The 16,343-nt window shown below is 42.9% G+C and overlaps 1 protein-coding gene across 1 annotated transcript in view; it reads right to left on the bottom strand.

The window, feature by feature from the left end:
- Positions 1 to 2,266: 2,266 nt before the first annotated feature.
- BTBD7 (BTB domain containing 7) overlaps positions 2,267 to 16,343 on the bottom strand; it is an 83,184-nt gene continuing 69,107 nt past the window's right edge. Inside the window, exons 9-11 of the mRNA XM_066612200.1 lie at positions 8,531 to 8,709; positions 6,785 to 7,213; positions 2,267 to 3,206 (exon numbers count right to left, since the gene is read on the bottom strand). Of these exons, the coding sequence (XP_066468297.1) occupies positions 2,391 to 3,206; positions 6,785 to 7,213; positions 8,531 to 8,709 (1,424 nt within the window). The 3' untranslated portion in view covers positions 2,267 to 2,390. The remainder of the gene's footprint in view (positions 3,207 to 6,784; positions 7,214 to 8,530; positions 8,710 to 16,343) is intronic.

Genomic DNA, 16,343 nt, shown 5'->3' on the forward strand with positions numbered 1-16,343 from the left:
GTTTTGTTAATGGGCTAAAAGCAGCAGTTCTCAAACTTTCAGAGAGTTTGAGGACCACAGTAAGTCCTTGTGGGGGAGTGGGCAAGGCAGCAGGGACAGGGGAAGGCAGTGGCGCGATCCCCAGGATTGCGTCACTAAGGGGGATGCAGGGACGTACTAGTCCCTGCTGCAGCCTCCCAGCGTAGCGGGGAGCCCTGTGTGACCGTCCATATGGCTCCCCAGCTATCAGAAAGTGAAAGCAGAAAGATTGCACCCCACCACCGCAAAACCAGAAGTGGAGCACGATCACTCCGCTTTCTCCTTTTGAAGGCTCAGGAGCCCTGTGGAGAGTTGTGCAGGACTCCCCCCCCCCCCGGGAGGCTGCAGCAGGGACTGGTATATGCATGCAAGTCTGCACCCCCCCCTTAGCAGCCTCCCCTGCCCCTTAAGGGGAAAGAGTCCAGGGCCCTCAGGCTGGGGTGTCTGGGCTGGGGCATCTGGCCCCTAGTCTGAGCAACCCTGGGCTGAAAGTGTCCTGCCTTCTCTGCCACCAAGGCTACAAAACTAGCTGAGCAAATGGCAGTTGGCTGCAGACTGAACTCACCGCTGCAGCAATTATGCCATTTAATTCAACTGTTCACAGAACATACTGAATTTTTTAAAACAGCACACCTAAGAGAGGCGTTATACATACTTTGTAAAGACAACACCATGCCTGAAGGGGAACCAAGTTAATCCAACATGAACATCCTGGATAAGATACTCGTTTTCCCACCCACCCCTGCTGCATTCATGCAAAAATGCACAAAGGCTTCTCAACTTCTGTTTTCTTCTAATTAACAGTGTTTTCTCCCTAAAACAGCCATGAGCAGAGGAAAACAGGAGATAGTCTTGATTCTTTAAAAAAAAACAAAGTGGGATTAAACACTAAAACAAAGTTTACATTTAAACAATGTCAAGTATCTAAAAAACAGAGTCAAATTTAAGGTTAGAATAGTCGTTCATATTCTAACTGAGGTCTTTAGGTGATGGAAGAGCTTTAGAGTTGGCCACCACATCAAGTCAGGCTTTTGTTGTTACCACACAGTGGCACTGGAAATTTTCTAGTATTTGCAATTACTGACTGTTGAAATGGCCATCATTAGTGGCAACTGACATACCTATTCTATCAGCCCTATGTCTCTACTTTCTGCTTATAAAACCATGGAATCCACCCTTTAAAAAAATCAAAACACACAAAAAAATCACACATTCAAGAAGTTGGGAATGAAGAGATTAAGTGCTAAATGCCTTACAGCTAATGAAGCTATAACCATAACTCTTCAATCTGATTTCTATCCGCAAAGAAAGAGATTTATAGTGTCAAGGAACACTGTATGACATCACTAAGACCGAAGCCCTTAGTTTCTTGAATTAGAGGCAGAACAAAGAAGGCAGTACGCCTTCTTCTTACTGCCTTTATGAAGAGGCAGCACTCCTCTAACAAGATAGAGCATTAACATGAGTGTCTGATGCTAAGCAGTATCTTCTCATGTTCTCAGACTCAATATGGAACCTTCCCGTCCCAGAATATTCTTATAAAAAGAGAAACTTGATGAGCATTTACAATATTGTCAATCTGCAGTACCTACATAATCAGTCAGTAAGTGCTTTTCAGAGGCTCTGTGTCAGTCCCCCCCCCCCCCCCAATGATACAGGAAGGGAGATTTCAAGAATTCCTAAGGGAGTTGCACTCCTCACTTTCACAGAAAATCCCAGCCACAAGCTAATGCCAGGGCTTGCTACATCAAGAGGAAGGCCAGCTGCCATGGACTCAGTAAACAGAACATAAATATTAGGCTGGATTCTTGCACTAGTGGTAGACCAGGAAGGTTTCAGACCTAACCAGAGCAGTTAGATGTGCTGTTCTTTGGAATTCCTATAGTCATTCAAAACAAACAACAGACATTGTCACCATCTTATAAGAAAATACATCTCAGCTTGTGCAACCCAATGCACATGGGAAACCTGGAGGTGAAAGATTAAAAAAATACCCAGAAGAATATGAACATACAGCCTTTTAAAACGTGGCAATAAAAGTGTAATATACTAGTATAAAAACAAAATTAAATGAACAGGTGCAAAACGCTACCCTCTAAAGGTGGCAACTAAAATATATGTTTCATTTAAAAAAGAGAGAGGCTTAACTATACCTGTTCAGAACACAAATGCAGAAGCAGCATTACAAATAAACTGGTAGCATGCCATCTCTAATTAAGCCAGGTATATACACCCCCCCCCCCCCCAAAAAAAAACCAGGAAAAAAATTAGCGGCTGGCATTAATTAACTTGCCCAACAAAAGTCAGGCCACAGATTGCAAAGATTGGATATTTCACAACTCTTAGGCACAGAGAAGATGTGAAGGTGGTTTTCAGAGGGCAGATTTTTTGTATAAGAAGTCTGGTTTGCTAGGAGACCTCCTTCCTCTGCTTACTGCCTCTTCCCTTTCCAAATCTGCATTTCTCTGTGCTTCATGCTCTATAGGCTCGATGTCTGCCAGTCTCCGACTGGATGGTTCTTCATGGATTTCTGAACTGTATGCAGGCAGAGACGGCCTGCTAGAGGTTAGCCCATAGGTTAAATCTGTTTCTATTTTTGTTCGTCCCCTTGCATGAACTGGGCCATTGCCAGTGTTCTCTTGGGCAGCCAATGCCAAGTCCAACCGCTGGGGAGGTTGCTCTAAGACATCGAGGTGTATTGGTTCATTCTTTAGTCTGTGTGGATGTCCTTCTGGAGAAAGTGCATACTCTCGCCGAGAGTCTTCTAGCTTTTGAGGAGAGATATGATTTGTTAGGTGAGTGGCCTTTAAGCCGCTGGGAGATGCTTTGTTGTGGCTATACAAATCTGGGCCAAAATAGATGCCTTGAGAAGGTGAAGGAGTGTGCCTGCCAGGGGCAGGGGTGGAAGGCCTGCATGCAGCATTGGAGAAGTCATAGAAATCAGGATACTCCTGTTGATTTTCTCTAGTATCCAATTTTTGTTCAACTGAATGTTTTTTCCGGGAACTGTGTATGTGCCTTGTCTGAATGCATGAAATGTGTTGGGGTGGTCCTGGTCCAACCTCCAAAACAGGCTGGCTTAGTTCTGTTTCAACAGTAAGCTCCGGCAGTCGTCTGTCCTTCAGAGACATTGTTGACACGCCCATAGCAATATCAGGCATCAGCTCATTGAGCACAGGCTGAGTACCCTGGGAAAAAAAAGAAAAAAGAGCATCTGATGCAAGTGCTATTTGCTCACTTCCATTCTAGCTATCATCATAATCATATTTCTGTTTTACTTCCCTCTCCCTGATGTACTTCAGTCTACAAAAACTTGCCCAGTTATTCCATGCTAACTGGGCAAGAGTCACTTTTTCAAGCGGTGATCCTCTTACATTTAGCAGGGGGAGAATAACGGTCCCTTTTCATCCCTGCACAAGGTCTTTTCTAGTGGCTGTTTGCTGGGGTTCTTCTGCATCTTTTTAGATTGTAAGCCTTTTAGTTCCAGGGAGCCATTAAGTTATTTGATTTTTTCCATAAACCACTTTGTGAACTTTTTTGTGTGTTGTTGAAAAGCAATATATAAATACTATTAACAATACCAACACAAAACCCACAGCTAACTGCAGGCCACAGCCAAGAGACTGGGGCTGCAGTTTCAAGGGCTTGTCTACTGCAAAATTATATTCTAAATATAAGTAGATGTGCACCTAAAGATGGAGCTCCCCACTCCCAACAGGAGTTGGCTACTAAGAAGAGTTCAGAGGATAATATTTCTCACCAAAGGCGAATATAGCCAGTTTCATAGTAAATAATTCCATATACTAGTATATTTTCAGATACCCAAGTTTGGGCAGGTAAGCAAAACAGACATGAAACCTCAGACACATGATATAAACGCAAGAAATCACTGCTAGTGAAGTGGCCTAAAAGTTTCAAAATTAGCCACACTTTATATAATGCAAATGCAATTGAACCATGTAATATACTAGCCCTTAATATCAGAGAAAGATGCAGGAGTTGGGGGGAAATCTTGTTATATATGTAGGCTTGCTAGAGGGAGATGCATTCAGGACAGTTTATTAGGAGACACCCCAGATTTGGCAGTCAGATTATAAAAAGTATATTCTATGTTGAATCTTCACAGTGATTTGCATGAGAGGGGAGATTCAGAAAAACAAAATTTATTGCAAAAAGAAACAAGCATCAGTCTCTCTGATACTGAGTAAAAGCATATCTGGTTGTTCATTTAGTAGCCAGTACTGGCTTGCACTCTTTAAGCATAACTTCTGAACACAGTCAACAATACAGACCGTACAGAGGACCCTTACTTTACAATGGGTTCACTTTAAAAAACCGTTAAAAAAACAGAACAAAAAACAAGGTTCACTATACAATAGGTTATGCACTTTATAATGCCTAACTCACAACAGCCACTGACAGCTGTCAACAGGAGCTTGTGGGCAACGATAAGCTGATCAGCGATGTGAATGCAAAGTTTGGTAGCATGCAAATCAACAGCAGCATTTTAAACATCATGGCTGAATGTATGAAGGGAAATATACACAGCCAATGCAAACACTGATGCAAACGGAAACCTTCTAGGTAGTGTCCCAGCTGGTAGCAGCGTTTTTAACGTTGTGGCTGTGCATACTGAGGGGAGGATACTGCCTTGTAATTTGTGTTTTCTAATTACAGCAGTGGTTCTCACACATTTAGCACTGGGACCCACTTTTTAGAATGAGAATCTGTCAGGACCCACCGGAGGTGATGTCATGACTGGAAGTGCCATCATCAAGCATGACAATTTTTAACAGTTGCAATCCTAGTTGCAATCCTACCCACACTTACCCAGGAGTAAGTCCCATTTACTATCATTGTTAAAAGAATATACATAGTAGTTTGTTAGAAGTACAGGTCTGTAACATTTCCCCACATGCAGTCACACACCATGGGAGCAACAAGTCTAATTATCTGAATGAACACAATCTGGTTTAAAAGTAAAATCTTGCCTCAATAGCCTCCAAAATCTTAGAATGCCATCTATGCAGCTTTCAAGAACTTGAACTAAATACACGTAATTACTAATAGCAGAAAAGCCATTAGTTTGACTGTGTTTTGACTCCCTTTATACGGAAGAGGTATGGAAGAGACGGAACTCATTTTCTGCCCTACCCGGATCACCAAGAGTGCCCATTCCGCCTGGGGTGAAATGAAGGCTAGATTTGCACCTGCTCCCTTGGAAATGTTTGGTTTATTTTATGCACTTCGTGCCTCCCGCCTCCCACCACTCACAGCAGGTGCCTGACCAAACCCACAGAACCATTTCAGGTATTTTAATATGTCACAAAAATCTTCTTAACTGGATGACTTGGTGGGATTACAGGTGGGACCTCAGTATCGACTGATTTGGTATCCACTGATTTGACTCGCCACTGATACTGAGGTCACAAGAACATAGAGCCCCGCTGGATCAGGCCAAAGGCCCATCTAGTCCAGCTTCCTGTATTTCACAGTGGCCCACCAAACGTCCCAGGGAGCACACAAGACAGCAGACACAATCTGCGTCCCAGTGCCCTCCCCTGCATCTGGCAATCAGAGGCAGCCTGCCTCTAAAGCCAAGAGCTTGCACATACCTACCATGACTTGTAACCTGTAATGAACTTTTCCTCCAGAACTTTTCCTCCAGAAATTTCCTCTTAAAGGCATCCAGGCAAGATGCCACCACCACTTCATGTGGCAAGGGGTTCCACATGAAGACTAACTACACACTGGGTAAAGAAATATTTTCTTTTGTCTGTCCTAACCCTCCCAACACGCAACTTTCATGGATGTCTCCTAGTTCTGGTGTTATGTGAGAGGGAAAAGAGTGTCCCTCTATCCACTCTGTCCATCCCCTGCATGATTCTGTATGTCTCAATCGTGTCCCCCCTCAGACGCCTCTTTTCTAGACTGAAGAGGTCCATCTTTAAATGCCTTGTAATAAGGAAAAAAGCACCAAAATCCAATTTCCTACCTTCGCACTGTTAAATAATTATCATTTCATTCCATTAGATCAGGGGTCTCCAAACCCTGGCCCAGGGGCCAGATGCGGCCCGCGGTGAGCCTCTATCTGGCCTGCGGCTAGCCTCTTGTCCCTTGAAAGCCCCTGGTCCACTTTGCTGAACATGACTGGAACTGTGCTCTGGTTGCATCTGAAGGGTGCTCTAAGGGCCAGAGACGTTGAATGAATGAGCCCATTCATTCATTCATTCACACAACTAAGTTCCATTTCTAATTTATTTATATAAACTTAATATTTAAATTTTTTTTTGGCCCTCCAAACCGTGCCAGGCATTTGATGCGGCCCTCTGGCAAAAAGTTTGGAGACCCCTGCATTAGATTCATTATGCAGCCCATCTAATGGCTGAATGCAGTATAGTTTCTATATCAATGCATTCTGGGGTGACAACAGAGGAGCAAAAAACCTGGAAGTGGGTCTTTAAAGTTATTTTTACACTGATTTGGTATCTACTGATTTTTTTTTTCCCACTGGAGGTTCCAGAATTGAACCTTCATTACATGCAAAAGGCAAGAGGGAAACTACATAATGTGTGACCACCATATGGAATAATCCAGACTTATGCTCCCTAAAGTTCTGTGATTAAACAGTCAGCTAACCATGCTATAAACTGCTCTTTCAAATGCCCAGACTTGCTCACTTCATCAGGAGACTGCACCACTGTATCTTATCATATATACATTTGGGGTAGTGTACGTACATATATACTGTATGGGGCACACTTACCACTTGCTTTTCAGCAGCCATCACCACTGCTGCTGCTGCAACGGTTTGTCTTCCAAGTCCTGTGGTGTTAGTGCAATCGGGAGGTGTGGCTTTGACACTGGGTAAGTAGATAGGGGGAGCTGGTTTAGGTGCAGTTCTGGCATGGAACAATGAATGGTTACAAGGGTAAGAAAAGGAGCGTGAGGGATGCTGACTCTGCGCCCTTTGCTTCCACCCAACTTTAAACTGGTTATGAATTGGAGTAGCTGGTGGATGGTAAGGAGGAGGTGGAGGGGGCAGTGGTGGATGGAAGGCCACAAAAGAGTCTAGTTCTGTAAACATGGTTTCTGCAGTGGGTGTACTGTTCACCCGACATCGCCCCGACTGTCTCAAAGTCAAAAGTGGGCTTTCATCCCCAAAGTGTTCGTCAGGAAAGAACTTGTGGGGATTCTGCAACAGAAAGACAGAAAACAGAGGAGGTTAGGGGGGAAAAAAACTGGACACTAATCATCAGCTTCTTCATTATGTGTCCCACTTCTGTATGATTGCTAAATCTGATTTTCTAAACGCCTAACTGTTCCAGGCAAGACTTCAGCAACAGGAAAGACCGAGCAAGGCATGCCAATGAGCATTTAACCTTTAGCTCATATAGCTCAATTTCAGCTAAGCCTCATCTGTACTGACAATCAGAGGTGGAAATGGAGGGTCAGCATTGCTATCACTTTGCAAGCACAAACAGAAAAATACCTGTCGCATTGCCTTTGGAACATCTGACCAAGCCACCTGGAGCGCAAAACAAATTACAGTATAGTGTTCAGGTTTCGTTTTTAAGCAACACAAAAAGTCTAAGCAAAATCTCTAGATCAGGATCAGCCCATCCATGAAGCTGGGTGATGTGGGTACCTCGGGCTGCAGATTGATGGGGGCACCCATCTCCACTCACCCACTTGTCTTCACACCACCTCCTCCTCTGGATAAGAAAAAGAAGAGGGAAACAGTGCAGAGGTGTGGAGGAGAGTGGCAGACTACAGGGGCAGAATGGGAGGAGCAGAGGCTGACGTCCCCAGGTAAGGAGGACAGCATTTGGCAGGCCACTTCACACATTGGGAAGCCTTGGGCCAGTCTTCTCTAGATGGCTTCACAATGGGAGCCACCCATAGGTGGTCAAACAATAACAAAAGAGCATTACAAACACAACACTTTGCGGGGTGTTTTTTTTTTTAAAATGTAGTTTCCTTCATTGTTTAGTGACTGAAAAAAATCATCAGAAAACTTCAGACTAAAAAAGATGTTTCCATTTTTCCTGCAGAAGCACACCTTTGAGTTTGGCGCATTTAGGAGAAAGGCTGGATTGACAAAGAGTTTTTAAGACCTGTGGATTCGTAAACTTGTTTTGTTGTGTTGTTCCTTAGTACAAATGTTCTAGGAACTCGTTAGATTGTTATTCATTTGTGATGTGTGAAGACTGGTTTATTCTTATGCTCTTAACCAAGCTGGAACTTTCAAGATACAGCAGTATAAAGCAGGACTGCAGTGGCTCTTCAGGGGTTCGCAAAGGGCTCTTTCCCTGCTGTTCCCATATTTGCTAAAGACTAAACCAGGAACTTTCTGCATGCAGAGCAGGGGCTCTCCCACTGCCCACAGCCCTTCCTCCAGTTCACTATTCACTCCTGTTGTGACGTCTGCATATGCTTATCTACAAACACTTCCATTTTGAAGTGCACTGAAGACATGTGTCCTACTGTCTTTACAGGTGGCATTTCTTACCTGTAACAGCTCAGCAGCAGAGTCAGAAAGCCCAAATTCCCTCAAAACACGGATCTGAATCTCATAACTGACTGTAGCCCCTTCTCCACAGTTCAGAGCATAAGCCCTCTGCACCTGCTCAGTATGGCGAATCTCCTGCAGCCGTTTGACCATCTCTTTAACAACAGAGAGACGAGGAACTGGGGAAAGAAAACATACCATCACATATGTATAGAAAATAGCCCTGACTGAAATCACCTACAGCACTATTTCTAAAGATCCAAGCCTAGACTTACTTGCATTATTAATGCCATACAGGATACCAGTCTTTGAGGGGCATATGTTGGGAAGGGCAATAACGGAACCCTATGAGCTCAAGTGAGCTACTGAGCTTCACAGAAGCATTAATGCAGGGCAGAATGGCCATCCTCCCATTGTCTTTAATAAAATATTTAACTACTAACACTTGAGACAAGGTGGCCAAAGGTTCCAGATTGCCTTCTGCACATGATCACCAATTCCCAGATGCTGCATAAATCCAAGGAAGTTCAACACTTCCCCTTGTGATCCCAACATGCCTCAAGAGGCCTCTTTAGTCCTAGGCTCTCTTTAGCACTATGCACTCTTAGCATGCCTTTTCCTCTTCTGTGTCTCTTCTCACAAAATCCATCTCCTCCCCTTCCGTAACCACCCTGTCAACAGCAGCCCCAGCTCCAGGAAACTTTTTGACCTATACTAGATATACCACTTCCAGGTGCTTGCTGAAGCTACGATTGTTTGGTTTTGTGGCTGCAATGTTTAAGAAACGTTGAGGGGGGGGGGGGGAAGCTGAGATTTTCAGGATTCACTCAACAGTTCCAGCTCCCAACAAGTAGGGGGTGCCCCCACCCCCTCCTGGTCATTTGAGAACTACTTTCTTAATTATCAGTATGGAACAAAATTGCCACCAGCTGGCTTCGCTGCAGCAACCACAAATAAGACCCTCTTTGCTTCTCTATTGCTAAAATTGCCCCTTTAAATCCCTTATCATGCATTTATTTTATGACTTGATCCAGGATGTTTAAAAATCTCAGTTACATTTCCCTTGGAATGCTACCAGCTGACTCAATATTGGCAGACATTTGACATTTTGGGTTGATGGTTGAAAACCCAAGACCACTAGAGCACCAACAGCTACTTCCAAAAATGCCACATTATTCCTGCCCCTGGAAATTACACAATTTCAAAGCCAGCATTAAATCCTTAACAATTCCACTGTTCTAAGGGCTTGTCTTGAAATTATTTAGACTTTCTCCAAGAGCTGACCTATGAAATATGGAACACATGCACACCAATGGAAAGTGTGTGACATTTTGTATTCTTTAATTAATGCTCTGAGAAGCAACATTTAAGTATTTATGCACCTAGTGGAAACACAGGGAATGCATACTCCTGCAGAGTAAGAAATCAGAAGGTGAAGTTACTTCTGCATGCTTGCTTATTAATAAATAAATAAATAAATAAATATCTATTCCCACCTCCACATCAGAGCTTAGTACTGGGAGCAAGAGGGCCCAGCAAGGCCTTGCAGACTGAAATACTCAGATAAAGTTTTAATGCCTAAAAGAAATTATTAGACTTATCCTGAACCATCATATTTCCCAGCAATTAAAAGTTGACCCAAATATCACACACATTTCAAATCAGCGACGGGTCGCATATGTGATGGTCCATACAGCCTGGTGCCGATTACTATTCCTTCCCAAACTTCTAGAGCCAAGGGGAGCTGCTCCTTCACCTCCAGGGGCTTCTCTGAGCCCCGCAGAGGCTGTGTGCATCTGCAAGCAGCATCTGTGAGGCTCAGAATGACCTTTTCCGTCAAAAAAAATCACAACTTCTGTTTTCCTTGGAAAACCAGAAGTGTAAAAACGTCACTTTTTCAGTCGAAAAGGTCATTCTGAGCCTTGCAGAGGCTGCGCGCTGCTTCTGCGGGGCTCAGAAAAGCCTCCAGAGGCAAAGAGAGCTCAGCTCCCCTCGGTTTTGGAGGCTTAAAACGGGTGATATCGTTTAACGTCTGCGTCACTTGATGATGGACGTGTGGAAACGCATCCCTGTCATTAAGCTATGCACACCTATATTAAGGTTTATTTAGACTGACAAATTTTGTGGAAAAGGGAGTTCATCACTGTGGAGAAACTCTCGCCCTTGCCATCAAAATTTTTATCTTCGATGGGACAGTCAAAAGGATACACTCAGCTGAGTCCCCAAAAACATGGTGAGGTGGGCAGTCTGAACATATGATGTGCCTTCTTGGCCACCTAGCACAGTGCTGTCTACAATGACTGGTAGCAGTTCTTTGGATTTTCAGTCAAGGGTAATCCCCAGCTCTATTGGAGATACCAGGGATCAAATCTAAGGCCTTCTGAATGCAAGGAATGTGTTCTTTCACTTAACTAAGTGGGCTTTTTTGGGTCAAAAGTAGCATTTTAAATTCTGCATGGAAGATCACTGGGAGCCAAGAAAGATGCCAGTGCATTGGTGGGTTCTTGGATAGGAGGCAACTGTTGTGATTGGTCAAGACTGAAGCTTTTCATATAGTCATACAAGGGCACTCCAAGAGACCTTTACACAAAGAGCAACCACACCACTCTTAAACAATTACTGGGTCATGCAGTTCAACTAGTCAGTCCTCTGTGTGGTGTGCAAAAGGGGCCAAATCCAAGCAGCAATCCAAATACTTATGATCAGGGGATAAACCTACATAAACCCAAATCACAGGCAAGGTTACTTCACCTGACTGGTGCTATTTTCACACAATTAGGAAGTTCTAGGACCGACAGTCCAAATGCAACAGCCATTTTACTCTATCAGGGTATTTTAAGAAGTTAGGCAGACATGTGAGGAATGTGGTTGCATGAGGCACCCACTCTAAGATTCCTGTGCTATGGAGAAGCAGAGTAAATTGTTTCTCCAGGTGGCCAATTCTATTCTGCCATCTGCACTTTTGGAATCGACATAAGGACAAATCAACAATAGCTTGCATTTCTTTGTAGTGCGCAACTCCCAACAAGTTCCCTGCATCAAAAGAAACATATGTTGTAGAAAGCAGCTTATCTCCCTTCTTCAGAGCTGGCAAAATTGTCTTGTTCCTTGGCAGACAGACTGCTGTGAGAAACGAGGCCAGAAGAACACTCAACACCTGTGCTCACCACACCACACCGGCACAGAATACTGGCCCAGATTAAGACTACTTGTTGAGTACTGGCAGCAGAAATCAAGGGCTGGTGTCTCTGGAACCCACTTCCCTTGGTGGTTTTAAAGCCTAACTGGGCATGAATGACAAGAAACATTTGTTGGAATACTGTGTGCCCAGTCTTTATATTTGGGGTCCAAATTTTATGTCTGGGGTACTCTCTACTTATGCATTTTTGGCACCAAAGGCACCCTTAAATACTATCCTCAACAGACTAGAGCAGCCATTTTCAACCACTGTGCCGTGGCACACTGGTGTGCCACAAGTTGACCACAGGTGTGCCACAGGAATCTGGGGGAAAATCATTTATTAATAGGGCCAATGGGAGATGTGAGCCCCCACTGGCAGCACGGTGTGCCTTGTCAATTATAAAAAACCTGGTGGTGTGCCTTGACCATTTTTGTGCCTTGTCAGTGTGCCAGGAGATGAAAAAGATTGAAAATCACTGAACTAGAGCATGTCTATTACTTTTCAGATAGGATGCCCATTTGGAATGTTTTTGAACAAGCACTCTTTATACATCCAAAACTGCAGTAAAAATTTGGTACAGTTCAATCATTTCTATATGGGTAGTATTAATAAACTCTGTGGAACTTCTTTACCAAGAGTTTTTGCTTTTGCTTCTGCTGATCTGTACCACTCTCATATTTTAGGTTGAATGCTTTGCGCAGGCCACTTCAATTACTGTGTTAGATGCCAAGACCCAAATGTTATTCATATTTCTGTTGTTATGCAATCGTATTATTCAGAAATTGATAATTGTCAAAAAGTGAAAAAGTTAGCCCTGGGTCAACCTTTACAAGTGGAACAAGAAGCAGACTATGACATAACATGGGGGTTCATTATTTTATCGTAACATTTTCCAAGTAACTGTGCAACTATGTGAGGTGTTTAATTTTGGGTAGTTTATGGGTAGTATTAATAAACTCTGTGGAACTTCTTTACCAAGAGTTTTTGCTTTTGCTTCTTCTGATCTGTACCACTCTCATATTTTAGGTTGAATGCTTTGCGCAGGCCACCTCAATTACTGTGTTAGATGCCAAGACCCAAATGTTATTCATATTTCTGTTGTTATGCAATCCTATTATTCAGAAATTGATAATTGTCAAAAAGTGAAAAAAGTTAGCCCTGGGTCAACCTTTACAAGTGGAACAAGAAGCAGACTTTATGACATAACATGGGGGTTCATTATTTTATCGTAACATTTTCCAAGTAACTGTGCAACTATGTGAGGTGTTTAATTTTGTTTAAATAGGAGTTTGGACAGACTAACAAGAACCTATGGATAGTTAATGAATGCATCAAGTACCAAGTGAATGTTCTCACTTTGCATCCCCATATCTTACCACAAATACTCACAAAAGACCTGCTTTCCTATTTTAGAAGCCAGAAATAAAACCTAGCCCCTAACTAACTCCTAACTAACACCCTGCGTGGCAATGCAGTGAAGCCAACAGGGCATCCACTATATCATGTGTTGGAATTTTGGCCTATGAAGGCCTCCTTGGCAAACATTTGTTCCCTTGCCCTGGGGAAGGCCCGTGATGGCCTAGTGCAGCCATTTTCAATCACTGTGCCGTGGCACACTGGTGTGCCACAAATAGTTCCCAGGTGTGCCACGGGAATTTGGGAGAGGGTCATTTAACAATAGGATCACTGTTCTGTTCTGAAACCTTTATTGGCATATCAACACAATTTGCAATCAAAATTTACAATTGACAGCAATTTGCGTAACAAACTGGACAATTAAAAGCAGGATATCAAGTTATTTAAATTCTGACAGCGTTACTTTAAGAATCTCAGATAAATAACCAGCAACAGCTGCAGTCAAAGAAACACAAACATCACTCATGAACTTGGAGAGAGTAATATCAGAAGGGATAAGATCAGAGGAAATCCAAGAAGTAAGGTAATGATTACGGATATCAAGGTGTGCTGGACCAAAAAAGAGAATGTGAGACAAAAGATCAGGAGACTCGTGACAGAAGGGACAGAGCCTTTTCTTCCGTGGGATATTTAAAAAGCGGCCAGAATGGACTGCCGAAGGGAAAATGTTAAAACGAGCTAACATAAAGGCTCGTCTATGTAACGGGTTGGTTAATGTATAGAAATAATTAGGTGCATGATCAAAAGACGGGGCCAAACCAAAAGAAAGAGGAGAACAAATAGGATTAAGGTTATTTCTTAGATAATTGAATTCGGATGATAAAAGCTTGCCCTTTATCAATGAATATGTTCTAGAAAGACTCATATCTGCCAGGGATTCTAATGGAAGATCAAGTGAAGTAAGTTTATTGTCTATCAAACGAAACCAAGAAAAAAATAAGAGTCTCTTAACAAATCGTATAAAAGGGAACCAGAATGAGAATTTAAAAACAGTTTAAGTCAAAATTTAAAGTAAGTAACCAGGCTGTAGTTGATGGAAGATGTATACCTAATTCTAAAATAATTGTGGAAACACGAATTGAATTTGGGATCCCTAGAATTCTACGAAAAAAAGATGCTGCAATCTGATCAATATCCTTGTTGATTACTTTAATCCATATTGGGGCACCATAAAACAAATGGGAGAGAATTTTAGACTGAAAAATCTGAATAGCAGCAGGGACATACTGGTTACCTTCATTATAAAAAAATTTTGAAATTGCTTTGAGTTGGGGCGAGAGAGATGAAGTGACAGCTTTCTTATGAAAGGACCAGGAGAGTTTATAATGAAATATAAGACCCAAATATTTATAAGACTGGACTTGTTTGTATATATTAGGGCCTATCGTCCATGTTATAGGAGACCAAGTGCGAGAAAATACCATAATTTGGGTCTTGTTTGAATTAATTGTTAGATCATTAAGTTTACAATACTCCTAAAATGTAGCTAAGATGCAGCGAAGTCCAGATTTAGTTAAAGATAATAATAATGCATCATCTGCATATAAAAGAGTAGAAACAGGGACCCCATTTAAAACCGGAGTAGAATGAATAGAAGAAGAAAGAAAAGAAGGTAAATCAGATAAAAATAAATTAAATAATAAAGGAGCAAGGATACATCCCTGACGGACACCATTGTGAATAGGGAATCTGTCAGTGAGAGTATTGGAATTTGGTATCTTAACCTGACAAAAATTCTGGGAGTGTAATTGACGGAGCAGAAATAACAAACGCAGGTCTATTCCCCATTTAAGTAATTTGGACCATAGAAGGGCTCTATTTACAGAATCAAATGCCCCTTGGAGATCAACAAATGCAGCATATAGATCAGCTTTATTGTAAATAAAATACTTCTCTGCTAAATAAGTCAATGTAAAAATATGATCAATGGTAGAAGCTCCTGCCCGAAAACCAACCTTTCTGGGGAGATTTTTAGAAATTGCCCAGGAAGAGAGTTTTGTTAAAAGATACTTTGAGTACAATTTCCCAATATTTGATAATAAACTTATTGGGCGATAATTTGAGGGTAATGAAGGGTCACCTTTTTTATAAACTGGAATAAGAGAGACACCAGGAGACACCCAGGAGACACCCAGACTGGTCTAAAATTCATTTGGCCAGAAGACATCTAGCCACCTTACTTAACATTCCTGTTTTTAAGGTGGATTTACGGAATTTAGTCCATCTATCCTCTGTTCGTTGCCCTTTTCGTCTCCTCCTGGAATTTCGTTCTTCATATATTCCGAGATTTTTATTTGCCACCACCAGATCTCTTCAGAAACTAGGCATATTTGCCCATCGCTATTTTTGTGATACTATCATAACTAAGTTTTCCTTCTCTTAGATCTGTCTCCCTATTCAACTTCCTGATAGCCACAAACCCCTCTCGTGCCCCTCCCCCCGAATCCCGTCCGCCCCACCACCGCCCCCCACCCAACCTCCCGACGTATTCTCGGCATCACCTGGCAGGACAAAGTTCCAAACAACACAGTCCTGGAACGTGCTGGAATCCCTAGCATGTATGCAATACTGAAACAGAGACGCCTGCTTTGGCTCGGTCATGTTGTGAGAATGGATGATGGCCGGATCCCAAAGGATCTCCTCTATGGAGAACTCGTGCAAGGAAAGCGGCCTACAGGTAGACAACAGCTGCGATACAAGGACATCTGCAAGAGGGATCTGAAGGCCTTAGGAGTGGACCTCAACAAGTGGGAAACCCTGGCCTCTGAGCGGCCCGCTTGGAGGCAGGCTGTGCAACATGGCCTTTCCCAGTTTGAAGAGACACTTGGCCAACAGTCTGAGGCTAAGAGGCAAAGAAGGAAGGCCCATAGCCAGGGAGACAGGCCAGGGACAGACTGCACTTGCTCCCAGTGTGGAAGGGATTGTCACTCCCGAATCGGCCTTTTCAGCCACACTAGACGCTGTTCCAGAACCACCTTTCAGAGCGCGATACCATAGTCTTTCGAGACTGAAGGTTGCCAACTACATATCATAACTAACTAAAACTTTTTCCCAAGGAGGAAACGTGAATGTTCCTGTATCAGTACGGCCTCCCTGCTTGGCAAAGAATGGTCTCTCTCCTATTTCCCTTTTGGATTGTTCCTTGTCTGCTTCCAAATTATCTCCCCTCCCTCGTCCCCTGGAGGCTGCTAATCCAGAAAGCGTATCTTCACAAAA

The sequence above is a fragment of the Tiliqua scincoides genome, chromosome 1 (assembly GCF_035046505.1).
Source record: "Tiliqua scincoides isolate rTilSci1 chromosome 1, rTilSci1.hap2, whole genome shotgun sequence".
Classification (NCBI taxonomy): domain Eukaryota; kingdom Metazoa; phylum Chordata; class Lepidosauria; order Squamata; family Scincidae; genus Tiliqua; species Tiliqua scincoides.